The sequence below is a fragment of the Manis pentadactyla genome, chromosome 14, assembly GCF_030020395.1.
Source record: "Manis pentadactyla isolate mManPen7 chromosome 14, mManPen7.hap1, whole genome shotgun sequence".
NCBI lineage: Eukaryota > Metazoa > Chordata > Mammalia > Pholidota > Manidae > Manis > Manis pentadactyla.
In genome coordinates, this window is record NC_080032.1 from 64,081,816 (window position 1) to 64,107,429 (window position 25,614).

The 25,614-nt window shown below is 46.4% G+C and overlaps 2 protein-coding genes across 6 annotated transcripts in view; one reads left to right on the forward strand and one right to left on the reverse strand.

Annotated features, from left to right (window-relative positions):
- Nucleotides 1–4,275: 4,275 nt before the first annotated feature.
- On the forward strand, nt 4,276–10,398 carry LTBR (lymphotoxin beta receptor). 5 transcript variants are annotated; one of them, XM_036910103.2, is made up of 10 exons: nt 4,276–4,529; nt 4,657–4,753; nt 4,995–5,120; nt 5,201–5,377; nt 5,705–5,801; nt 5,948–6,039; nt 7,934–8,044; nt 8,312–8,337; nt 8,897–9,125; nt 9,479–10,398. In XM_036910103.2, the coding sequence occupies exons 1-10, from the start codon at nt 4,434–4,436 to the stop codon at nt 9,718–9,720; spliced, it is 1,293 nt and encodes a 430-aa protein (XP_036765998.1). In that variant the 5' UTR covers nt 4,276–4,433; the 3' UTR covers nt 9,721–10,398. The 5 variants fall into 5 exon arrangements, with proteins under 5 accessions (XP_036765998.1, XP_036765999.1, XP_036766000.1 ...); XM_036910104.2 differs by having other exon boundaries at nt 7,937–8,044; XM_036910105.2 differs by having other exon boundaries at nt 5,201–5,353.
- VAMP1 (vesicle associated membrane protein 1) overlaps nt 6,711–25,614 on the reverse strand; it is a 105,666-nt gene continuing 86,762 nt past the window's right edge. Inside the window, exon 5 of the mRNA XM_036910109.2 lies at nt 6,711–6,769. Within this exon, the coding sequence (XP_036766004.1) occupies nt 6,726–6,769 (44 nt within the window). The 3' untranslated portion in view covers nt 6,711–6,725. The remainder of the gene's footprint in view (nt 6,770–25,614) is intronic.

Genomic DNA, 25,614 nt, shown 5'->3' on the forward strand with positions numbered 1-25,614 from the left:
TTTCCCCGCACTGTGTACTGTTACGCTGCTGTGTGCATGTGCATGTGTATATTGGCATGTTTACCTATGCGCGGGTCATATTGTGAGTTCTCTGACAGGCACTGGGCTTATCTGTCTTGGGGGCCCCACTGTCTAGTGGTAACTCTTTGTTGGCCCACTCTGCAGAAGACAGCAGAATTAGCATCTTGGGCAAGACCCAAGGTTTATTTTTGACAGAGAGTGGTGTGCTATGAGCAAGCATCCCCAAAATATCAAATATCCTAATTTCATCTGATAACCAACCAATTTTTCATCTATTCATTTATCTAAATTATCCTCCACTTTTTCTGTTTCAGTCTCTATCCTTTCTAGGGTAAAAATGAGTAACTCAATTAAATATAACTCTTATTTCTTAGTGCTTAGAGCTAATTAGCTTTTCCACAATGGGCTGCCCAAGGTGAAAACAGTAAACCCTTTTATCTGTGTTAATATGTTATGAACTTCTCCTTAACCTAAATTGATGTACCAGACAATCCCCTGCCACTCCTGGTCCAGTCACCTGGCAGGATGCTTAGACATTCACCATTAGCAGCTTATTCCTTCAGGTTGAGGCAGGATTTCTCAGCCTTGGCACTACTGACATTTGGGATAGTTCTTTGTTGTGGGGCATCCTGTGCAGCAGACTGGCCAATATTCACTCGACGCCTCCTGCAACATGGCGATCAGAAACTCCTCCAAATATGGCCAGTGTCTTCTGGGGGCCAAAATCACCCCACTTGAGAACAACTGGGCTAGAGGACCATCCCTAGTGAAAATGCACTCTGGAGAAAGATGACCCTCATCAGTTACACATTTCTCAGTATTTACCAGACTCTTTCCAAGGGCACCAGTTGGCTAAGAACAGAGAGAGGGGAAGAGGAAGGAAAGGGAGTATTTAGAGGAATCCACACCCACCAACTCCCTTTTGGATTCTTCATGGGCCTCTGAGAAGAAGGATCTCTGAGCAATCCCCTCTGCTGAAGACCTGGGGGAAGAGCCCCACCCCACAAGTCCTGAGAGTCCATGGTGTGCTCGCTCTGGGTCTGGTGTTCCTAATGCAAATCATTAAAACTTCAAGGAAGCTGTTGAAGAACGTGAAAGGAGCAGAGACAATGGCATACCCTCAAGGAATCCAGAATTCCTCACCAAGGGAGTCTCCCTTCGTCCTCCTGGAGGAGGCCGGAAGGCACAAGAACCATTTACTGACAAGGTTTGTCAATTATGCTCCCCCTGGGAAAGAGGAAACACTCCAAGTCTTTCAAATGGAAGAAAACACAGGGAATTGGTACATGGGTAGTGGATGAACTGAGAAGCCAACAGGAAGCGAGGTAACCCAGAAACAGCAAAGCTGGAAGCAGCTACGACTCTAGGGCTGGGCAGACAGCAAGGTAATGTAGTATTACAGACTCGCAGAGCTATTTGGCAAGATCTAAATAGTGGGGGCTCCCTGGTAAGAAATGGGATTATGAAGGAGGAAAGGAAGAAACACAACCAACCACAGGCTATGTCTGAAAGTAAAGAGACTGGGGAGAAAGGCTGAATTCTTCCCTCCGCCCACCCACCTGTCTTCCTATTGGCTGAACCTACCCAGAAGACAGAGGCATCTGGGACATGTAGTTCCCCTTAGTGGTACGGACCAGAGCAGGGGAAGGTGGAGGGCAGTTCTGCAGGTAAACCAACAACTGACTGGCACCAAAAAAGAGGCCCAGAGAGGTGAAATGATGGGGCAAGATTAAAGTACAGGCTTTAGGGCTCTTTCCTTAGGTCCCAGAGAGTCCTTGAAGGCCAAAGTGACATGAGAGGCAACAGAAAGAAGGATGTGTAGTTCAGCCAGCTGGGGATAAAAAGCATTGGAGATAGTGCTCACCTGTAAAGCAGGGACCTTCTGCTGTGCAGGAAACCTTCTGGGGACATTCACAGGAACAAGCGAAAGTGAAAATTCATCTGTACGTGTAAAGTTAGTGTGCTATGCACTTCATTGTTTATATATTTCAGTTAAAATAAAAAGAATCCTGTCTTTTAGAGTAAAATCCTGCAATGTTTTCAAATGACATATGTCTGGGATTTGCTTCAAAATAATTTAGGGGAGAGTAGAAAAGTTGGGGAGGATTGTATGGAAGAATGAAGACTGGCCCTGAGTTGAAGCTAGGAGTTCACAAGACTATTTCCTCCCCTTTTGTGTTTGTATATATTTTGTGTGAATTTCCATAATAAAAAGAAAAAAGAGAACAAAAAACTTGAGGCCACTCAACACACATACCCTTATGCATTTCAGAGCTCGGCAGTGCCAGTCTCAGCCCCAGTCCCCTTGACTCAGAGAGAGCCACAGCCTGAACAGGGCATGCTGTTCTGTCTCTTCCCTTTCTGGGCAGCGGTGGACCACCTGGATGAACATTTACAAGCAGAGTGCAGGTCGGATGCCTGTACCAGGAGAGGAGAGTGGAATGTCTAGAGCTCAGGTGGACCCCTGCCCCTTTGTGAGCCCTCCTCCCCAGGCGCATGCTGCACCAGGACTTCTCTGCTCTTCCACCCAGAGCCTGCCAGCCTGTCAGACCAACGAGGGGAAAGAGGAGCACTGAACATGGCTTCCAGGGACAGGAGCAGAGCAGTGCCCAGGGGACCTCTCACAAGAGAGTAAGCCAGCCTCTCATGCCAGGGGAGGCAGCCCTAAGTCCCAGGGAGGCAGTGTGTTTGCTGGAATGATCTGGGACCTGGAAGTCAGGAGCCTGGGGCCCTAGGTTGGTTCTGCCGTAGACTGGCTGTGGGATGTGGGGAAGGCATCATTCATTTATTCTATAAATATGTACTGGACACGCGGTGTGTGCCAGACTCTGTGCCAAGTACTGGGAACCCAGACATGGCCATTGCAGAGCTCATAGGCTCTGTACATGTAAAGTTAGTGTGCTGTGCACTTCATTGTTTATATATTTCAGTTAAAAGAAAAAGAACCTGTCTTTTAGAGTAAAATCCTCAATGTTTTCAAGTGACATATGTCTGGGATTTGCTTCAAAATAATTTAGGGGAGAGTAGAAAAGTTGGGGAGGATTGTATGGAAGAATGAAGACTGGCCCTGAGTTCTTCTCAGGAGACCCTGTGGTCACTGAGAGCTGTCTGCATGGGGCAGGAGACCCTGTGGGTCACTGAGAGCTGTCTGCATGGGGGCTGCACAACCTGGGATGGGGGTGCTTCCCAGTGCCTGAGCAAGCCTCAAGGACAGGTGGAGGTCAGCCAGGATCACAGAAGCCTGGAGACCAGAGGGCCTCGCTGAAGTGGGGAGGGGGCAGACAACTACAGGTAGTCTCAGGGGGTTGTTCGTGGTTGCAGGGAAAGGATGGGAAGAAAGGGGCAGGGACCACACAAGGCTCCCCTGGAATCCTGGTCTCCTGTGCGCGTCAGCCGCGCCTCAGTGTTCTCATCCTCGAAGCGAGGGGGCTGCATGGGCTCAGCTCTGGCACAGCGGGCCCCACTCATCTGGAACTCGGTCTTCATCCTCCCGTGCTTTAGGGGCCAGGAGCAGGGGCCCACTGCACCCTCTGCGGGGTCTTGTAGGTGACCTGTGCCCACTAATGTGTGGGCAGAGTTGCATCAGGGGAGGGAGGGCTGGCCTGCTACTCTTTTGCAGCTTATCTTAAAAAGTCACACTATAATGGTGTTTGTGGGGGGGACTTGGTGAAGGGGGGAGTCTAGTAAATATAATGTTCCTCATGTAATTGTAGATTAATGATACCAAAAAAAAAAAAAAAAAGTCACACTATAGGGCCAGAATCCAGGAGTCCAGAGAGTCTGCCAACTGGAACTGTGGTTCCCACATGCTGCTTCTGGCTGGCTGTCCCCAGCCTCTGTGGGTCTCTGCCCTCTCCGTGCTTGTCAGTCCCAGGTCCCTCCGTTTTTCAGATCCGGCTCCTGGCTGAACAATGCTCTGTCTGAACTCCATTTGTTCCTGGTCAGCTCTGCCCAGACGGGCTGTTGGGGGCCTATCTGAGGATTGTGCGCTGTCTCTTCCCCACCAGCCGGGCCTGGCCTGCCCCTGCCGTCCTCCTCTCCCGGTCAGCCTCTCAAAGAAGGGAGGAGGCCTGGTTCCGGCCCCGCTGCCCTCACGTGCTTTCCCGGCCACCCCCTCCCGCCCTGCGTCGGGCAGCCAAGCCTGTTCCTCTTCCCGATTGCGACAGCTGCCTCGGCTCCCAGCGCTCCCTGTCCCCGCCCCGTGGCTGGCTCGCTCCACTCCCACTTCCTGAGCCCGGCTCTGGAGCCCTGGAGGCCAGGCCTGGCCCGAGGCTCCAGCCCCCCGGGGCGCATCAGCCAGTCCTGTCCCAGCCCCTGGGCCCGGGAGGCTGCTGCCACCACGGCAGGACGTCCAGGCCTCCCACCCTCCTCGCAGGCCTCCACCCCTCTGGTCGACGGGCTGCCTGGCCGCCATGCGCCTGCCGAGGGCTGCCTCCTCCTGCGGCCTGGCCTGGGGGCCACTCATACTGGGCCTCTGCGGGCTCCTGGCAGCCTCCCAGCCCCGACTGGTGAGGGAGGGGCTGTGTAGGTGGGTGGGGCAGGCTTGGGGAGGGAAGATGGGTCTGGGCAGCCCTCTGGCTAGTCCCTCTGCCCTCCCCAGCATAATTCTACCCCCACCTCCATCTCCTCTGGAAGGTGCCCCCCTATCGCACGGATAACCAAACCTGCCGGGACCGGGAAGAAGAGTACTACGAGCCCAAGCATCAGGCCTGCTGCTCCCGCTGCCCCCCAGGTGAGAGGCGATGGCCGCAGAAGGCCTGGGACAGGGAGGTGGGCTACAGGGCCCCCGGTCCACCTCACCGCCTCAGAGAGAAGTCGGACACCATCCCAGGAAAACCAGCTGGCAGAGACAGAGAGACACTGGCCATCCTTTGTGTGTGGGCCCCAAGCGGGGCAGGCCCAGGTCACGCAGCAAGAGCAGAGGTGAGGGCGGAAGCTCAGTCCCTGGACACTCCTGCCCCCTCACTTTCTAGGCATGCACGTCTCATCTGAATGTAGCCGCAGCCAAGACACAGTTTGTGCCATGTGCCCTGAAAATTCCTACAACGAGCACTGGAACCATCTCTCCATCTGCCAGCTGTGCCGCCCCTGTGACCAGAGTGAGTGGTGATGTGCCCGGGGAGGGCTGGGACCTCCCAGAGCGCGGCCCCTCTGCTGAGCGCTCCTGCCTCCCCATCAGTGCTGGGCTTCAAGGAGACTGCGCCTTGCACTAGAAAACAGAAAACCCAGTGCCGCTGCCAGCCAGGAATGTTCTGTGTCCTTTGGGACCCTGAGTGTGTACACTGCGAGCCACTCTCTGACTGCCCACCTGGCACGGAAGCTGAGCTCAAAGGTCAGAGGTCACCAAGAGCAGAGGGTAAGGGGGAGGCTGGGTGCTGGTGGTCTTGAATGGGGGCAGGGAGCATGGTACTGTGTCCCTGGGGAGCCCTCAGGTTCTGTTCTCCCTCCTATGAAAGGCTCACAGAAGGGACTGCTGAGAAACAGACCAGGGACTGGAATCAGGGGGGTGCAGAGGCTCAGTAGGGGGAGCTCGGCAAGGGGGGCAGCCAGGAAGCGTGGGAGCCACAGAATGAGGCCGGTGGGCAGGAAGGGGTCCACCCAGTGGGTGTCAAGGAAATTTCCAACTGGGCAAGAGCATCCCTTCGTCCACTCACCCTGGCCGGCCTTGCCTTTTTCTTGCCAGACGGAGCTGGGGAGGCTAACAGCAACTGTGTTCCCTGTAAGGCAGGGCACTTCCAGAACGCCTCCTCCCCCAGTGCCCGCTGCCAGCCTCACACCCGGTGAGTGTGCCCCTACCACGTTGCTCCCGCCCTCTGAAGCCCCAGTTGTTGACACATCACCCCCAGCGCCATGCTCAGCTCCATGGGCTTGCCTCGCCACTTCCAGCCACGTGCCCGCCTGAGTGCGGCCTCTCTTTCCCCCACAGGTGTGAGGACCAGGGCCTGGTGGAAGCAGCTCCAGGAACCGCCCAGATGGACACCAGCTGCAGAAATCCACCAGAGCCCCCCGAGATGCCAGGTGAGGGGTCAGGGCTGAGGGGCCCAGGGAGGGAGGGTCTGGGAAAACACCTTAACTCCTCCCATCCAAAAAATAGGGAAAAGATGACTGCTTCCCTCTCAGAACTGGGGCAAGAAGAAACGCTCCTAAAAGAGAAATCTGAGTAACCCTAGACCAGTTTACACACATACACACACACTTTTAAAGTTATGCATTATACAGGACCCCAGGAAACACCCCCTCACTGACAGGTAACTGTAGCTGGTATCACTGTCATCATTTTGGACACGCTACCATCATGTAATCCATTTGCTAGACTGAACCCCTCTTTATTAGATAATACACTTTCATTGTTTGATGATTCCACATTCGACTCTTTCTTGTTTTTTTTCTGTGTAGTTATTCTTCCTAGCCTAATAGACAATTACTGGATATTTCTAATGACTGCAATCATTATCCATGGGGGGAGAGTTTATTAACTTTTTTAAATGACCAAATATTTATATAATAGCTTCCATTTATTGAGAAGCAGTGTGCCAGGCACTCTGCGAACACTTGACATTCACTAACATGTTTAGTCCTCTTGATGACCCTATAGAGCAGTTCTCTCATCCTCACTGATGAGGGATACCAAACTGAGGCTCAGAGAGGTTATGTGGCTTGCCCAAGATCACCTGCATGGCAGCTGGTGTTATGAGGACCTGTCCTCAGGTCTTTCTTACTCCAAAGCTGGTGCCATGAGGCATGCACACTGCACAAAATGAGAAAATTTAGATAAAACTAAAACTCATCCACAGGACACTCACCTGGCATATCTGCTCTTAATTTTTGAATAGGTTCTCCCAGATGTGTTTCTGTGTATGTCTGTATGTATCTTTTCTTTTTCTAAAAGTAGAGTCATTTGAATATTTTATAACCTGATTCTTCTTTCAACTATGTCATACATTTTTTTCCATATTCTTTTATTACTTTTAAACTATATATCAAATACAGTTGGCATTTTAGAGCTGGAATCTGAGTGAGTATGTGAGCAACCCCCTCATTTTATCTATGAAAACCCTGAGGCTCAAAGAGGTGAAATTACTTTAAAAACTCATACCACTGGGCTGGAACCCAGGAGTCCAAGACTCCAGATCCAGTTTTTTCCCAGGTCTCCCATTCTGCCCTTCCTTAAGCCACAGATTTAGGTGGGCCAGAAAAGGCAAACTTCAGTATGCAAATGTTCAAGCCTTACTGCCTGTCCTCAGGCACATGTGATGGGCACTGTAGACTCCGTGCTAGCAATGGCCACGCTCAGGCCCATGAAAGGACGTATCATCCTGAGACGCTGAATTCCCAGCCTCCCTTTTCGTTCCCCTCCTGGAACCGGCAGCCCCTTCTTTCCCAGGCAGCCACAGGCAGAGTGGCTCCCCTCCTCCCCCAGCCCTGCAGACACCCCCACAAAGAGGGGCAATCTCTGCCCCTACAGTGGCCTCTGGTAAGATGGTCAAGTCCGCAGAAATGTGGCTCCACCCTGTGGCCTGAGTCTGCGCACAACCCGAAGTCCCACCCTCCCTGATCTGCCGCCCCCCTGCCACCTTCAGCCCTTGAAAACCAACTGCACAGACTCCCATCCTCCCCACCCAACACTGTCTCCGTCTTGGTCGTAGGTGGGTAGCCTCTTGCACCCCCCCCAAACAACTCCATCCACCATGCAGTTTCTCTTGGCTGTCAGGAGGCTCTCCCCAAGACTGGCCTAGTTCCTCTTCTCTGTAACCCAAGGGAAGCTTCTCTGATTTGGCCTTTAGGAACTGCAGTAGGGCTGCAGGAAAACCTGCTCCCTCTTTTCTGTCTGGGTTGCCCAGAGAAGTGGAAAGCTGTTCCGTAACTCCCTTGCCCTCTGCCCTTCTCATCACCCGTGCTGTCTGCTGTCCAGCAGGAACCATGCTGGTGCTGGCCGTCCTGCTGCCTCTGGTCTCCTTCCTGTTCCTTACCACTGTGCTTGCCTGCACCTGGAAGAGCCACCCCTCTCTCTGCAGAAAGCTGGGTAGGAAGTAGCGTGATGCAGGCAGGGGTGCAGGCCCTGGATGGGTGGGGCGGGGATATTCAACTTGCCCAGTGCTGACCCTCAAGACTCCCAATGCCTGCCCCCAGCATAGACCTCACCTCCACCTGGGCCCCCACCCTGAGGGTGAAGAGAGGATAATGAAAACCTGTTCCTCTGGGACCCCAGGGTGGGCAGCAACACGCCGTGGTGGGTGCAGAGGGTGGAAGCCTGCCAGCAGCCCTACATGCCTTCCATTTTGCGTTGCAGGATCCCTGCTCAAGAGGCGTCCAGAGGTAATGGGGAAGGCTGGGAAGGAGGCAAGGAGGGGCACGGGAGATAGGTGCACAAGGTGGGGCAGGCAGGCGTCAACATCCATTCGCTCAGTCATTCGGCTAAGAATTTATTGAGATTGTCATGTGCCAGGCACTTGGCTAGAGCAGTGAGCAACGTAAAGTATCTACCCTCCTGGAGTTACAAGCCATTGGAGCAAGAAAAAGTTTAAACAAATATGTATCAGGTAATGAACATTTCTAAATAAAGCAGTTTTATAGTTGTATTTAGATAATTTCTAAATAAAGTAGGGGGACAGGGAGTGACAGTGGCCAAGGATATCAGAGTGGACAGAGAAGGCCTCTCTGGTGAGCTGATCTATGAGCAGAGAGCTGAAGAAATGAGGGAGACAGCCATTGGGACATCCGGGGGCACATGCTTCAGGGGGCGTCAAGGGCTGAGGCCTCCACGCAGGAGCATCAGAGAGGAGGAGAGCTGGTGGAGCACAGGGTCCATGTGGGAATTAGGGAAGGTGTGTCTGAGGGCTACGTCACTGGTCGGTTCTCTGCCTCTGTCCTTCAGGGAGAGGAATCAAATATGGATCATGGCAGCTGGGAGCCCCCAAGGGTGAACCCACATTTCCCTGACCTGGTCGAGCCGCTTCTGCCCTTCTCTGGGGACATGCCCCCCACCTTGGCTGGGCTCCCCACGACCCCAGTTTTGGAGGACGAGGTGCTACAGCAGCAGAGTCCTCTGAACCAGGCCAGAGAGCTGGAGGCAGAGCTCCCAGAGCAAAACCAGGTGGCCCACGGTAAGCTTGGGGCAGGTGGCAGGGAGGGGAGTGGGTGGGGAAGGGCGGGCAGGGAGAGAGGGTGTGGGCCAGACACAAATGAAAAGACTGACAGAGGGGCTGGGCAAAGACTCCCACAGCCAGCCAGATTCCCAGCCAGAGAGGAGAGGAAGACTGCAAAACCCAGACACAGAAATGATGCAGAACTCAAGATACTAACAGCAAAGGGGAGCAAGGACAGAGGAAAGGGGAGAAGGCAGAGGGACAAGGGCATTCGGGAAGCAGGGGTTTGATGCTGGCCACCCAGGCCTGTGTTCCTCAACAGTGTCCTCCCCCCCACCTTGGCCCCACTCACACTGCCTCTCTTCCCACAGGTACCAACGGCATTCATGTCACCGGCGGGTCTGTGACTGTCACTGGCAATATCTACATCTACAATGGGCCAGTGCTGGGGGGGTCCCAGAGCCCTGGAGACCCCCCTGCTGCACCCGAGCCTCCATACCCTGTCCCTGAAGTGGGTGCCCCTGGCCCTCCCGGGCTCTCTACACCCTACCAGGAAGACGGCAAAGCTTGGCACCTGGCTGAGACAGAGACACTGGGGTGCCACGCCCTCTAACAGGGCCAAAGACCCTCTGTATCACCCATGCCTGATGGTGTCTGGGAACGGCCAGGAGAGGGGAGGCACAACATCCCCTTCTCCCTGAGGCTGCCCTACCCCCACAGGATTGCCAACGGGCCTGGGTAGGGCTCCTGAGAGGTACCCCAGGGGCCAGGCCTCAGACAGGTCTCCAAGAGCAGGGCCAGGCACTGGCTGGGCACAGTGTGCGCCAGGGACTCTTACCATCACCTGAGCATGCCTGGGACTTCACTGCAGAGCCCCTGTGCACTGGGGCTGCACCAGCTCAGCGTCGGGCACGGACAGGGCATACATACCAAGCACCTGCCAACCCCCCGTGGCACTCCGCACCCTCGGCACGGCACAGAGGGGTGCCAGCCACGTGGTCACTTGCTGGACAATGCTGGGACCTCTAATGGATTCGCATGGTGCTCGTGCCAAACTTCAGAGGGCCTGGGAGGGCCCACACTTCACGTGGCCTGAGGTGGACCTGATACCATGCAGGTGGAGCTACATGGAGGACCACCCCACCCCTTCCCTCCCAGAGAGGACAGTGAGTCACTAAAAGCCAGGGAGAAGGGAGTTACTAGTAAAAGGGGGAGTTGTGGAGGGGGAAGAGAGTGGCAAGTATATTTATAAATTGTAGCCACATGCAAATAAAGAAGAGATTGAGCCTTAGATCATTTATTTCCTTGGGATTTAAATAGAAACATTATTCCACTTGAGCACTATCAAAGGCAAAGGTCAAAACACTAAAATACAATCCCACCCAGTTCTGTGAGGGACTGGCATATGTAACTCAGTAATAAAGATTGCAGCCAGTGGTTGCTGACAAGGTGCCAGGCCGTGTTCTGAGCGCTTTACAGTATTAACTTAAGTGATCCTCATAATGTCTCATGAGATACTACTGTTACTATTCTCATTTAACAAATGAGAAAACTGAGGCACAGAGAGGGTAAGTCACTTGCCCAATTCAGCTGCAAATGGCAAAGCTAGATTTACAGCCCGTTAGTCCGGCTCTAGAGGCGTCCTGGGTAAAAATTTACATACCACCCCTGTATAGAATTTCTTTGACCAGCTAAAATGGGCTGGTTTTCTCAAATAATCAGACCCCCTGCATGTCCCACGGATATTAAGTCTCAGCCAGTGCTCACGTGTTCTGCCACAGTGCACAGTGAAAACGTGTTCTGCAAGATTGGCTGAAAGGAAAGATAGGCACTTTGACATAAGATGAGAAAGGCCAATTCACCTTCTGTTGGTGTAGAGATCTAAGCCTCCTTCATGCACACATGATTCCTACATTTTATTTTGTTTTTTGGTCTTATTATACTTTTTCCCAAGAGAACTTTAAGTGTTCTCAAGCTCTCTTCTTAATAACTGTTTGGGCCCCAGAATTGATCTACCTTGCTGCCTGGTAGAGACCATACCGTCCTAGCTGGAAGGACTGTGAGGTGAGCTACCAGCTGCCTGCACCTTCCATAGAAGGCCACCCTCGGGGTCTGATGTGAAGAACTCTGTTGCTGGGGCTCATCAACATGGTGTGGCTCCAGGGAGGACATGCGAGGAGTCCTCTGGTCCAACTGAGACGATGGGTTCCTTAAGGCTGACCATGGATGTATTAGGTCCAACTTCCTTTCTGAGAAATAAATAATGGTGAGCTGTATCCTTACAGAGAGTCAAATCCTCCTGCTCTTGCAGGCTACATCCACACAATGTGAATACATAATAATTGTTCCAGTGTGTTTATATAGAAAAACAAAAACAAAATATATAATTTTTCAACAAAATAAAAGAAGACAAAATTTTTTAAAGAAATGGTCCTAAGGCCAAGTCCTAGGTGACACCAGTCACATTTAGGATTTTATCTGCCTGTCTGAATTTGCTCGGTTTGCATGAGATAGTACTGCCAATTGGGTAGCCATCAACAGAAAATTATTCTCCCACATTTCTGGGAGCTAGAAGTCCAAGACCAAAGGGTTGGCAGGCTTGGTCCCCTCCCCTGGGCTTGCTGATGGCTGTCGTCTCCTGTGTCTTCACATGGGCTTCCCTCCATGTGTGTCTGTGTCCTGATCCCCTTTTCTTATAAGGACACCAGTCACGTTGGATTGGGGCCCATTCCAATGGCCTTACTTTAATTACCTCTTTAAAGACCCTGTCTCCAAATACAGTCACATTCTGAGTTACTAGGGGACATATGGCTTTTGGGGACACAGTTGAGTCTAAACCACAGCCCATGTTTGTTTTGCCATAGGCTCCCAGACACATTAAGAAAGCTTATGCTTCATGGTGAGCCGAGCACCTGTCTAGACTGAAAGTGGATAGGAAGCCCAAGAGGGCAGCCTCTTAATTACTGTTGTCAAAAGAGGGAATCAGATACAATAGGGTTAATAATGGGATAATTAAATCTGAATCCAGCTAGTCTCTTACGTATTGTTTTTGAGAACGCTACTCCTTTACCACATGGAGGAGAAAACCAATACGGAGCCCGGATGTCACCCTGGATGCAGGGAGGCCAGCGAGGAGGCAGAGGCAGATGGGTGTAACTGGGTATTGGGTCATAGCAGGGGGAGATGTAGGGTATGTTCCCCTGGGGTAACTGAGAATTTCAAAAAATGGAGTGGTTCACACTGACCTCTGTGATGGACTCTTTCTGCTACCTGTCTGACAGACTTCTGTGCCTTTCCTAGGACAGATCCCCATTTCTGTGCCAGGGCAGAGATTCCATGGTCTCAGGAGGGGAGACCTTCCCCCTATCCCAAGAGCCAGTGAACCCATTCCCCTTTGCCAGGAATTGGTTTAGGTTGGGCACAGGAGCCATTTCTGGCCAATGACATGTCCAGGGAAATCTTCCTCCATGGAACAAAGAGCATCATTAGGAGAAAGCTTCTGGCTTTCCTTGTCCCTTCTTTCTCATTTGGGAAATGTATGTGTGAGGACATGATGGCTGTGCTATGGCAGGCATCTCGCTATCATGAGGAAACAGCCATGGAGATAAAAAGCCAGTCTTCTGAGGATGGAGGTTCTAGAAGAAAAGGAAAAACCGGGTTCATGAGGTATCATCGAACAGCTGAACCAACACTCAATAAGTGCCTATTTTGGGCTTCTTCCCATGAAAGAAAAATTGGAACATGCTATAGCTTTCTGTTTGTTGATTCCGTTTGGGTCCCTCTGTGTATTTTAATGTTTTTTTAAGTATAGATCTTGAGTATTTCTTGTTAAGTTCATTACTAGGTGTTTTACCTTTGTAAGCATTATAGAAATAGAATCTTTTGTCTTTTAAGTTTTTTCCCCAGGCTGAATTTCCCCTACTGAATTCACTCTTATCACCTACAGTATTTTTTCATTTGGTTCTCTTAGGTACTCACCTATAAATAATGTGAAATTAATCTCTGCTGTCTAATTTTTATACTTCTAATATATTTTAACCTGTCTAAACACATTGGCCGTACCTCCAGGACAATGTTAAATGGGCCGCTATCTTGATCTTGATTTTAATGGGAACACTTTCGGCATTTTCCTATTAAGCAGGAGTTAAAATAGATCTATTTATTTTATTATGCTAAGGAAATATCCATCTCTTACTATTTCATTGATTTAAATTAACAGATATTAAATTTTTATTAGGAAAACACATGTCTTTTAAGCATCTGCAGAGGCAATTACACTATTTTCTCCTTAAATCTATCACTCTGATGAACTACATAAATCAGTGTCCTCCTACTAAACTATTTTTACCTTCCTGGAATAAACCACACTTGATCTTGGTGTTTTTCTTCTAATGTACCTCTGGCATTCTGTTTGCTTATATCTTATTTCAGATTTTTGTAAGTGAGCTAGGCCTATAGTATTGGTCTGTTTTATGCTCCTCATAGCTGAAGGCATTTCTGATGCAACAGTCCATCCTAAAGAAATTACACCTTAGAGCTAATTTAGCTTAATATCTAAGACTGCCAACCTCTCCTCTCCCCCATTGTTGACACATCTTTCATCCATGCTTCTGCTCAGCTCATAGTTCTATGTTAAGAGATCTTCTATGTATCTGTTCAATTTTAGGCAGTCATCATGAAGAGAGTTACTTATTTCAAGTAGTATACTTCTGAGATCCTGAGATTACAGAGTGACCTTCAAAACACCTGTTTGATAAAGTAGCTTGTTCAGATAGGATGATTTATGCAGCAGCCATTCCAGGGCACAGGACCCCAAGAGACAATCACTTCCAAACCTGAGGCTTAAAGACTACCTTTGGGACTGGTCTTATTTACAAAAGCTCTATCAGTATTATCCAACAGAACTTTCTGGAATGATAAAAAATTATTATCTGTGCCATCCAATATGGTAGCCACCAGCCACATGTGGCTAATGAACAATTTAAGTGTAACAATGCAATGGAGGAATTGAAATATTAATTTAATTTAATACATAAGTAGCTACATGTGGCTAGTGGCCACCATCCTGGACCAGGAAGGCTAAAAGGAAAAAATGTTCCGGACAGAGGGACCAGCTAGTGCAAAGGCCCTAGGAGCTTGGGACGTGAGAGGAATTAGGAGTCTGCAAGTCTAGGCTAGAGTCTGGGGTGGGGAGCGGGGAAGTGGCTCCAGATGGGGGCAGAAAGTCAGATCACATAGGGCTTTGTAAGCCAAGGTGAGGAGTTTGGTGTAGTGAAGCCACTGGAAGTTTCAAGCAAGGAAGAGACACAATCTCCTTTCACATTAAAAGAAAAAAAAAAAAGCGATCTGGCTGCTCTGTGGAGAATAGATATTGATGGATTATTATCTATAGTAAGCTGATGGATAATGAATAAGAATGGAAGCAGAGAGACCAGTAGATGGCTATTGCAATAGGGAAATGGAAAAAGGTAGCCGGTTTGAGGAACTACCTTGGAGATGGAGTCAACAGGGTTTGGTGACAGGCTTGGGTCCCAGTTCATATTCTCTGGCCTCTCACTACTCATTTGTTAAACTAACCCATGCCTCACTTTCATAATAAGCATTTAGTAAATGAGTATTTACTATGTACTGGGCATCTGAAAATACAAGTCAGACCAGCTACCTAACTTCCGGAAGCTTGAAAAGTAATTACAGTGAGATAAATACTATAAAGGAGAAACAACGTGTAGTCGGAAGCCTGATCTAAGCTTGAAGATCAGAAAATGCTTCCCTCTGGTGATTTAAGATGCTTCCTGAAGAATAATCAAGATTAGCTAAGTGAAGCAGGTGGGGAAGGAGAGCGATCCTAGTGGATGGAATGGTACATGCAAATGCCTTGTGATCAGAAGAATAATTTGGCTGGAGCCTGGAAATAGATGGAGCTAGAGAAGTTGGCAGGAAGCAGATCATTCAGACTTGTAAACGACAATAAGGATTTTTTTACTTCACCCTAAAAGCAATAGGAAACCACTCAAGTTTTTTCTCCCCATTGTAGTTTTTATTCTTTTTTATTTCACATGTTAAGTCATAACATACATACAGTAAAGTATGCAAAGTGGACTAAGCTTAAGTGTACAACACCCAAAAAGCAAATAACCGGATTAAAAAATAGGTGGAGGAAATGAACATATTCCATATCTTAGATCCAAGTTGCCATCTCAAAAGACAGAGAACACTTTCAGCGCCCTAGAAGAAGATGTCATGACCTTCCCCAATCAGTAATCCTTACTGCTTGGGTCTCAGTTTATATTCTAGGAGATATATATGCTATCTGAGATATACGCTATCTCCCGGAAATATCTGCTATTTGACTTACGACTTATCCCCACCAATTAGTTTGGCCTAAACTTGAACTACATATAAATGGAATCATGTCATACCAACCTTTCTGTATCTAGCTTCTTTTGATCGCATCTTTGAGATGTATCCTTCTTGTTGCTAGTATCAGTAGTTTGGTTTCTTTTTATACTTTTGCTATGTGTTATTCTACTGTATGAATATACCTACATTTATTTCTCCATTCTCCTGGTTCTTTCCAACTTAAGGGTTGTTTTAAGCTTTCAGCAATTACAAATAAAGTTACTACATTCTTGTACATGTCTTTTTATAAATAAATGACCTCATTTCTCTTGAGTATATACCTAGAAGTGGAACTGTGAAATCATAACGTAGAAATATGTATTGTTTTAGTAAATACTGCTAACATGTTTCTAAAATGATGGAAGTAATTTAATTGCAATGTGTGACAGATATATTACTTCACATATTCATTTTCTTGCCTTATTACACCAGTTAGGACCTCTAGTATTGAAACTGTGCCTTGCAGGGCCACAGTCACAGAAAATTCTTATTTTTCAGAAAATGACTAGAAGCTTCCAAGTCCCTATCAGTCTCACCCCAGAAACCCACTAGATCTGGGTGAAACCGGCTGAGCCATCCAGAGCATGTGCAGGCCCAAATCACTGTGCAACTAATTACCTAATACATAAAACATGGTCATCACAGGCATCAGAGGATGTGGAAATCACTGTGGGATGGAGAAAACTGAATAGGAACTCCCACAGTCAATCCCACTTCACCACACCTTAAAAACCTCTCTTGCTGATGGGCAAGGAGACAGATTTGAGCTAGCCTCCTGTCTCCTTGCTCAGTCACCTTGCAGTAAAGCTCTTTCCTTTTGCAAAAGCCGGTGTCCCATGCTTGGCTTATAGTGCTCACTGGGCAGCAGACACTTGTCTGTATGGTATGATACTGAATCGTGGTTCTGGCCACAGACTCCTTATAGCAAAATAATCATACCTGTCAGAGCATTATATTTGGTGTAGCATTTATAGAATAAATACAGCAAAAGTACCAATAAGAATATGCTTAACATTTGAAGAAGCCAGTGTGGAGTAGGGACTGATGAAAAGAAACAACTAATATGTTCTATAAGTCTATTACATACATTTTATATTCTTATACTAATTTGATTACTCTTCCCCCACCCTTGATCTATTGCTATTTTACCTTACCATAAGCTTGTGCAGAACTATTTAGCATAAAAATCAGCTGCGGCAATCAGACAACACAAAGAAATAAAAGGCATCCAGATTGGTAAGGAAGAAGTTAAACTATCATTGCAGATGACATGATATTGTGCATAAAAAATCCTAAAGAATCCAGCCCAAAACTACTAGAACTAATAGCTGAATTCAGCAAAGTTGCAATATACAAAATTAATACACATAAATCTGTTGCATTCTTATATACTAATGATGAACTATCAGAAAGAGAAATCAGGAAAACAATTCCATTTGCAATTGCATCAAAAAGAATAAAATACCTAGACACTTCTCCAAAGAAGAAATTCAGATGGCCAACAGGCACATGAAAAGATACTCCATATTGCTAATCATTAGAGAAATGCAAATTAAAACCACAATGGGATATCACCTCACACCAGTTAGGATGGCCACTATCCAAAAGACAAACAACAACAAATGTTGGCAAGAATGTGGAGAAAAGGGAACCCTCCTGCACCGCTGGTGGGAATGTAAAATAGTTCAACCATTGTGGAAAGCAGTATGGAGGTTCCTCAAAAAACTATACCATTTGATCCAGGAATTTCACTCCTAGGAATTTACCCGAAGAATGCAGGAGCCGAGATTCGAAAAGACATATGCATCCCTATGTTTATTGCAGGACTATTTACAATAGCCAAGAAATGGAAACAACCTAAGTGTCCATCAGTAGATGAATGGATAAAGAAGATGTGGGACATGCACACAATGGAGTATTATTCAGCCATAAGAAGAAAACAAATCCTACCATTTGCAACATAGATGGAGCTAGAGGGTATTATGCTCAGTGAAATAAACCAGGCAGAGAAAGACAAGTATCAAATGATTTCACTCATCTGTGGAGTGTAAGAACAAAGCAAAAACTGAAGGAACAAAACAGCAGCAGACTCACAGAACCCAAGAATGGACTAACAGTTACCAAAGGGAAAGGGACTGGGGAGGATGGGTGGGAAGGGAGAGAGAAGGGGAATAAGGGGCATTATGATGAGCAAACATAATGTAGCAGGGGGGTACAAGGGAAAGGCAGTATATACAGAGAAGACAAGTAATGATTCTATAGCATCTTACTATGCTGATGGACAGTGACTGTAATGGGGTATGTGGGGGGGGACTTGATAATAGGGGGAGTCTAGTGACCATAATGTTATTCAAGTAATTGTACATTAACGATACCAAAATAAAAAATAAAAATAAATAAATAAAGAATAAAACACCTAGGAATAAACCTAACCAGGGAGGTGAAAGACCTATACCCTGAAAACTATAAGATACTCATGAAAGAAATTAAAGAAGATACCAATAAATGGAAATACATCCCATGCTCATGGATAGGAAGAATTAATACTTTCAAAATGGCTATCATGCCTAAAGCAATCTACAGATTCAATGCAATCCCTATCAAAATATCAATAGCATTCCTCAATGAACCAGAGCAAACAGTTCTAAAATTCATATGGAACCACAGAAGACCCCGAATAGCCAAAGCAATCCTGAGAAGGAAGAATAAAGCTGGAGGGAATATGCTCCCCAACTTCAAGCTCTACCACAAAACCACAGTAATCAAAACAATTTGGTACTGGCACAAGAACAGACCCACAGATCAATGGAACAGAATAGAGAGCCCAGATATAAACCCAAGCATATATGGTGAGTTAATATACAATAAAGGAGCCATGGATATACAATGGGGAAATGACTGCCTCTTCAACAAATGGTGTTGGCAAAACTGGACAGCTACATGTAAAAGAATGAAACTGGATTATTGTCTAACTCCATACACAAAAGTAAACTCTAAATGGATAAAAGACCTAAATGTAAGTCATGAAACTATGAAACTCTTGGAAGAAAACACAGGCCAAAAATCCCTTAATATAAACATGAGCAACTTTTTCCTGAACACATCTCCGTGGGCAAGGGAAACAAAAGCAAAAATGAACACATGGGACTAGATCAAACTAAAAAGCTTCTGTACAGCAAAGGACACCATCAGTAGAACAAAAAAGGCATCCTATAGTATGGGAGAATATATTTTTAAATGACATATCCAACAAGGAGTTAACATCCAAAATGTAAAGAACTCACAAGCCTCAACACCCAAAAAGCAAATAACCTGATTAAAAAATGGGCAGAGGATATGAACAGACAATTCTCCAAAGAAGAAATTCAGATGGCCAACAGACACATGGAAAGATGCTCCACATCGCTAATTATCAGGGAAATGCAAATTAAAACCACAATGAGTTATCACCTCACACCAGTTAGGATGGCTAACACCCAAAAGACAAGGAACAACAAGTGCTGGTGCGGGTGTGGAGAAAAGGGAACCCTCCTACACTGCTGGTGGGAATGTAAATTAGTTCAACCATGTGGAAAGCAATATGGAGGTTCCTCAAAAAACTCAAAATAGAAATACCATTTGACCCAGGAATTCCACTCCTAGGAATTTACCCAAAGGGAACAAGATCTCAGATTCAAAAAGACATATGCACCCCTATGTTTATCGCAGCACTATTTACTTACAATAGCCAAGATATGGAAGTGTCCATCAATAGATGAATGGATAAAGAAGATGTGGTACATATACACAATGGAATATTATTCAGTCATAAGAAGGAAAGAAATCCTACCATTTGCAGCAACATGGATGGAGCTAGAGGGTATTAGGCTCAGTGAAATAAGCTAGGCAGTGAAAGACAAGTACCAAATGATTTCCCTCATTTGTGGAGTATAACAATGAAGCAAAACTGAAAGAACAAAATAGCAGCAGACTAGCGGTTACCAAAGGGGAGGGGTGGGGAAGGATGGGTAGGAAGGGAGGGAGGGAGAAGGGGATTGAGGGGTATTATGATTGGTACACATGGTGTGGGGGAGTCACAGAGAAGACAGTGTAGCACAGAGAAGACAAGTAGTCACTCGGTGGCATCTTACTATGCTGATGGACAGTGAAAGTCAGTCTTTCTCTTGTTAAGTTCCATTCTTCTGAGGGCACATGCATGAGATTCTCCATTTCATAGCTTCTTGTACCATTTTAGATTGAAATCCTTTCATATCAGGTTACAGAAGGAGCGGCTGTTCCAGCAAACACATAGCTTTGCCCTTTCCGGGCATCTGGTTGTAAGTGCGCTAAGACAGAGCATTATTCTCTAGCTCTGAGTCTCTCTCAAGGTAGCAATATTATGTTGGATTCCCCTTATTGACTAACCCACTTACTCATGCCTTACCCTCAGCTCTGATTTCTCCTTCTCTCCATTTATTTTCACCCAGACTTTTCCACGTTTGGTCCACCCAGAGGTTCGGCCACAGTGCTGTTTCAGATTGCTGGCAGCAAGGCTAGTCTAGCAAGTGCCTCCCCATCAGTCCACGCCCACTTATATAGGGAAGTGGGACACAGGGACAGAACTAGGGGACTCTCTTGACCACGAGGCAACCCAGCAGCATTCCTTGTTAACCCCAACTTTTCCAGATGCAGTGAAGGCACAGTCCACCCTATCAGGCCCTTAGGAATTCTGGCTTAACGGCCTAAAGGTATAGTTATAGTTTCTTGTTTAGGAATCACCCCTGCTTCTGGCACAGTTGTATGCCTGGTCCGGGGATCACTGCATCCCATCACAGGAAAGTTGCAGTGATGTGGGGAAGGACTGTGGAGTGGCTCCAGCATCCTCCCCCACCCCTCTCCCCCATGTCCCCCAGGAAGCTGGAGGAATCTGTCTACTCCTCCTTAGCCCCCTCACACTAAGTGAGAGCAGACACCCAGGAAGGTGTGTAAGCCGCCCCTCATGCCTTTCTCTCCCCACATTTTAGGCAGCAAATATTTCTACTACATGTTCCAGTTCTCTCCTAGACCTCAGTTACCCTAAGGATGATTCACAGTGTGATTTGTTCATTCACTGTCATGCCACTTGGCCCACTGCTGGACACTATGGGCTGTAAAGTGTGTCCCTTGGTCTGAAGAAATGTAACTCAGCGACCCTAATTGAGGCAGTATCCTCTGGACTGATCCTTTAATAACATTTTGAGCGTTTGCATTTACCACAGACACCAAGTATGCAAAGCCTAGTCTACAGTAAGTGTCTGTTCCTATTGAGACCCATTTATAGTCCCCTGGGACTACTGGCACTGATCTAATGTAATCCATGTGCCAGCTATGTGCAGGGCCTTTCCCCAGGGAATCTTCTCCAGAGCCATCTGCAGTCTTTGTCTCTCTTGTCACAGACCAGTTCTTGGCATTTCGTGCCTCACAGAGTGCAAGAGGACTATGTCTAGATTCAGCCCTCCTCTGCATACCCATGTCCACTCATGTCATGGACCCAGATGGCCACTTCCCAGATGGTTCCAATCACCTTCTGAATCCGGAAGGGGGTTCTTCTGATGGGCATCAACATGTACTATTTTAATGCACCCTTTAAATTACCGGAGTGACTTCCACAGGGCCACAGCCCCTACAGGCATCCCCTTAATAGTCCAGCTTTCCACTGCCTGTGTACCTTCATCATACAGTCAGGCTAGTGGCTATGGCGGCTCATGAGTCTAAAAACCCAAACACAGGGCTTTTTACCATTGTTCAATTCTTTCACCACTGCTAGAAAACAGCCGCAATTCAGCCTATTGGGAGACAACCTTCCCTTCAGTCTTTCTGACAGTCTCAATGGGGTGGCTTTCCAAACAGGATACTGTCCATTCATCCTGGAACTACCATCAATTTGCATCCAAATTTTTACTTGATTCCATCCACCACTGCATCACGTATCCTGCTGACCTCATCTTAGCCCCTTCTTAAGACTCACCAACAGGTTTTGGAATCACAGTGCATTGGGCTACTGGGTGAACGAGTCTCAGAAAAATCTCTGCCCCCACCCCACCCCCAGCCATTTTATCCACACATGGCTTTGGGTCCTCAGCTAGGGGTGGGACCAAGATGACCTTGGCCTCTGGGTCAGTCTTAACCTCGATTAAGCCGTCTAACAACTGCCCCACACGTTTCTCATTGTAATTTTTGCCTTCTCACTTTTTAAACTCTTACAAACTAGAATAAAGGAAAAATACTTATTTGGGGCTTTTTCATGTTGGGGAACCAAGAAGGCATCCCATTGGTCCATCCAACCTTCAGTGAGGTTGTATCAACACCTTCGTTTCACTGTCAAAGTCTGCCATCATCATTCAGTGCATTTCTCAGTAACCATCTAAAAACTTCTACCCGGCAGGGACAGTCCCTTGATGCTCCCGTATGTCACTCCCCATTTTCTTGTCATTACTTTAACAGTCTTGGTATTGGTGAGAACCATACAGGGAAGCTGGGACAGCAAATCTGACAGGGCTTCTGGGAATTACTGTTCAGTTTTGCAGCAGTGTTTACATGAGGTGCCCATAAAAAGGGGCCCTTTTACCTAACCTGGGTAATGGGCATATTCACAGACAAACATCCTGGTCATCATAAAGCCACTCCCACATGGCTTGTGTATGAAGCATATCAGCCGCTTCATCTGGGGCGTTCCACGTGGTGTTTACAGCGGGAATGGGGTGGTCCCTCTTCTCAGGGTAAACACATGTGAACGGTGACTTTCATCCAGCCCAGCAGGCTGGTTGCTCCCTCAGGAATGATCTCCAGGGCAGTGGTGGGCCATGTAGAGCCATCTGTGACTGTTCTGTAGTAAGCTGCAGGTACTGCCTTGGCCCAAACAGGCCCTTCTACTGAGATAGCAACTACAGGATGAGAGGATTCCTTCTCAGCACACCCCTTGGTTTCCAGTTTCCTGGTTTTGTCCTCCCCGAGTCTGACTACCTTCTTGTTAAGCGGAGGCCTTAGAGGTACTTCCTGTTGTCCTGGCATAATTTTTCCCTGTGCAGATGGCTTCAAGGCCAAAGGTCAGCCCCACTGCCTGTGAGCTTGGCCCAGCATGGAGAGCCATCCCAGCACCCCTTTCACTTTCACTTAAGCTATCACAGCTAACGTGAACCGAGGGTCTGTGTATTAAGCACCCTTGTTACATTGCATTTCCTTACATGTCCAGTGAGCCAACCCCTCAGGAATGGAGTCTACCACCTTTCCTAAATTCCACGTGTAACTGGTCATGGCACAGCTGCAGTTTCAGACCGTGAGGGACTAGGGAGCCACACAGGAATCAAAGGTTCCTCACCGACCAACTCCTCTCCGTTCATACTCTCTCGTCCCAAGCTACATGTTCCCATGAGTCAAGGCTGTTTTAGCAAAGCCTACTTCTCTGTCACCAATTAATAGGACCTGTTTCTACTCACACCACTTCTGACACCAAATGTGTGCATTTTCCACACCAAGAAATTATCCAGTTCTCTGCGGATATCAGTTCATTGTGACCTATTGTTTAATTCAGTTTTGACACTACCTAGAGTCAGCAGGTTACCCACTTCTGTCCAACTTGGCTGCAAATCAGGGGTTCCCAAGATCCCCTCTTCAGGGTGTGATAATTTACTGTAAGGGTTTATAGAACTCAGGGAAACACTTTACTTGCTATCACAGGATTATTATAAAGGATACAAATGAGCAGCCAGGTGAAGAGGTACATAAGGCCAGGTCTGGAAGAGTCCAGAGCCCCAGAGCTTCCGTCCCCACAGAGCCGGGGGTATACCACCCTCCTAGCTTGTGGATGCATTCACCAACCTGGAAGTTCTCTGATTCTTTTTGTTCAAGTTTAAGGATATCATGGAGGCTTCATCATGGAAGCATCTTCGATTATTAACTCAATCTCCAGCCCATATCCTCTTCCTGAAGGATGAATGGGTTCCAAGAAGTTCCAAGCTTCTGACCATGGCTTAGTCTTTCTGGTGACCAGTTCCATGCTGAAGGTATCCAGGACCCTACCAAGAGTGACCTCCTTAAAACAAAAGGCACTCCTGTCACCCAGGAAGTTCCAGGGGTTCTAGGAACCCTGTGTCAGGAACCAGGGTCAAAGACTAAACATTAGAACAAAAGATGCTCCTATCAGCCCTATCATTCAGCAGATTGCAAGGGTTTTAGGAGTTCTGTGTCAAGAACCTCAGGCAGAGAAAGTACACATTTCTTTTTATGTCACAGGAGAGGTGAGAGAGGGCATCCTTGTCTCAGTCCCGATCTTCATTCAGTATCTCACCATGAGGCGTCATGTTATCTGTAAGTTGCTCATAGATATTCTTTACTGGGTTAAGCAAGTTGCCCTCTTCTGAATTGCTGAAAGTTTTTATCACAAATGTATGTTGAATTTTGTCAGTTGCTTTTCCAGAATTTATTGAGATAATCATGTGGTTTTTCCTATTTGGTCTGTTAATATGATATATTACATTGATTGATTTTTAAATATATAACCAACCTTGCATTCATGGGATAAATTTCATTTGGTCATGATATATCATCCTTTTTATGTGTTACTGGATTTGATTTGCTGATATTCTGTTGATGAATTCTGCATCTATGTTCTTGAGGAATTTTGGTCTCTGTAGTTTCCTTTTCTTGTAATATCTCTGCCTGGTTTTGGTATTATGGCAATGCTAGTTCTATCAAATTATCTAGGAAGCATTCCTTTTTCTATTTTCAAGAGACTATGTAGAATTGGTGTTCTTTCTTAGGTGTTTGGTATAATTTATTGATGATTTAATGTCAGCCTGAAGCTTGTTTATTGGAAGATTTTTAATAAATTCAATTTCTTTCAGGTATCTGTTTCCCCATGAATTAGTTTTGGTAGTTTGTGTCTTTCAAGAAATCAATCTATTTCATCTACGTTATGGAATTTATGGCCATAAAGTTGTTCTTGGTATTCCTTTATTATATCTGTGTGGTCAATGCTGATGGCTCCTCTTTTGTTGCAGTTACTGGTCATTTTTTTCTTCTCTTTTTCTCTCCTTTCTTTTTTTCCCCCTTAGTCATCCTGGCTAGAGGTTAACCAAGTTTACCAGTCTTTCAAAGAACCATTTTTTTGTTTGTTTTTTCTCTGTTGTTTTTTATTACACTGCTTTCTACCCTAATCTTTCCTTCTGTTGGCTTTTAATTTGCTCTTCTTTCTCTTATGGTGAAACTTAATTGATTTTAGGTTTTCTTTTCTAATATATGTGTTTAATGCTATAAATTTTCCTCAAAACACTGCTCTAGCTACGTTCCACAAATTTTCAATATGTTATGTCTTCATTTTTATTTTTGTTCAAAGACTTCCTCCTTGACCCATAAGAGATTTAGAAATGTGTGGTTTAGCTTCCAAATACCTGGGGGCTTTCCAGATATTCTTTTGTGATTCCATTATGATCTGAGAAGATGCTTCTTATGATTATTTTATTTTTATTTTTTATTTTTTATTTTTTATTGTTCAAATGGTTGTTAACAACAATAAAATTCTGTATAGGGGACTCAATGCACAATCATTCAATTATTTTATTTTAAATGTGTTGTGTTAAGGTTTGTTTTGTGGTCCAGGATATGTTCTAACTTGGTCAATGTTCCATGTGCTTTTGAGAAAAATGTACATTTTGCTATTGTGGGGTAGAGTGTTCTGTAAATGTCAATTAGGTCAAGTTGGTTGATAGACTACTCAGGTATCTATATCCTTACTGATTATCTGCCTACCTGTTCTATCAATTACTGAGAGAGGAGTGTTGAAGTTTCTGTTAAAATCATGAATTTTTGTATTTCTCCTTTGGGTCTATTAGTTTTTCCCCCTATTGTTAGGTTCATACACGTTTAAGATTATTATGTCTTCTTGGAGAAATGATCCCTTTATCAATATATTATGTCTCCCTTTATCTCTGATCTGTTTTTGTTCTGAAGTCTACTTTATCTGAAATTAATATAGCCACTGCAACTTTCTTTTGGTTAGTGTTTTCATGGTTAATTTTTCTCCATTCTCTTATTTTTAATCTATTGAACACTTTATATTTAAAATGAATTTCTGGTAAAAAGCATAAAGTTG

Excerpts from the sequence above, each read along its gene's own strand:
- LTBR (XM_036910103.2), top strand. The coding sequence starts at position 4,434 with ATGCGCCTGCCGAGGGCTGCCTCCTCCTGCGGCCTGGCCTGGGGGCCA. Across the intron at positions 4,530-4,656 it reads CAGCCTCCCAGCCCCGACTG|GTGCCCCCCTATCGCACGGA; the intron begins GTGAGGGAGGGG and ends CTCCTCTGGAAG. Across the intron at positions 9,126-9,478 it reads GCAAAACCAGGTGGCCCACG|GTACCAACGGCATTCATGTC; the intron begins GTAAGCTTGGGG and ends CTCTTCCCACAG.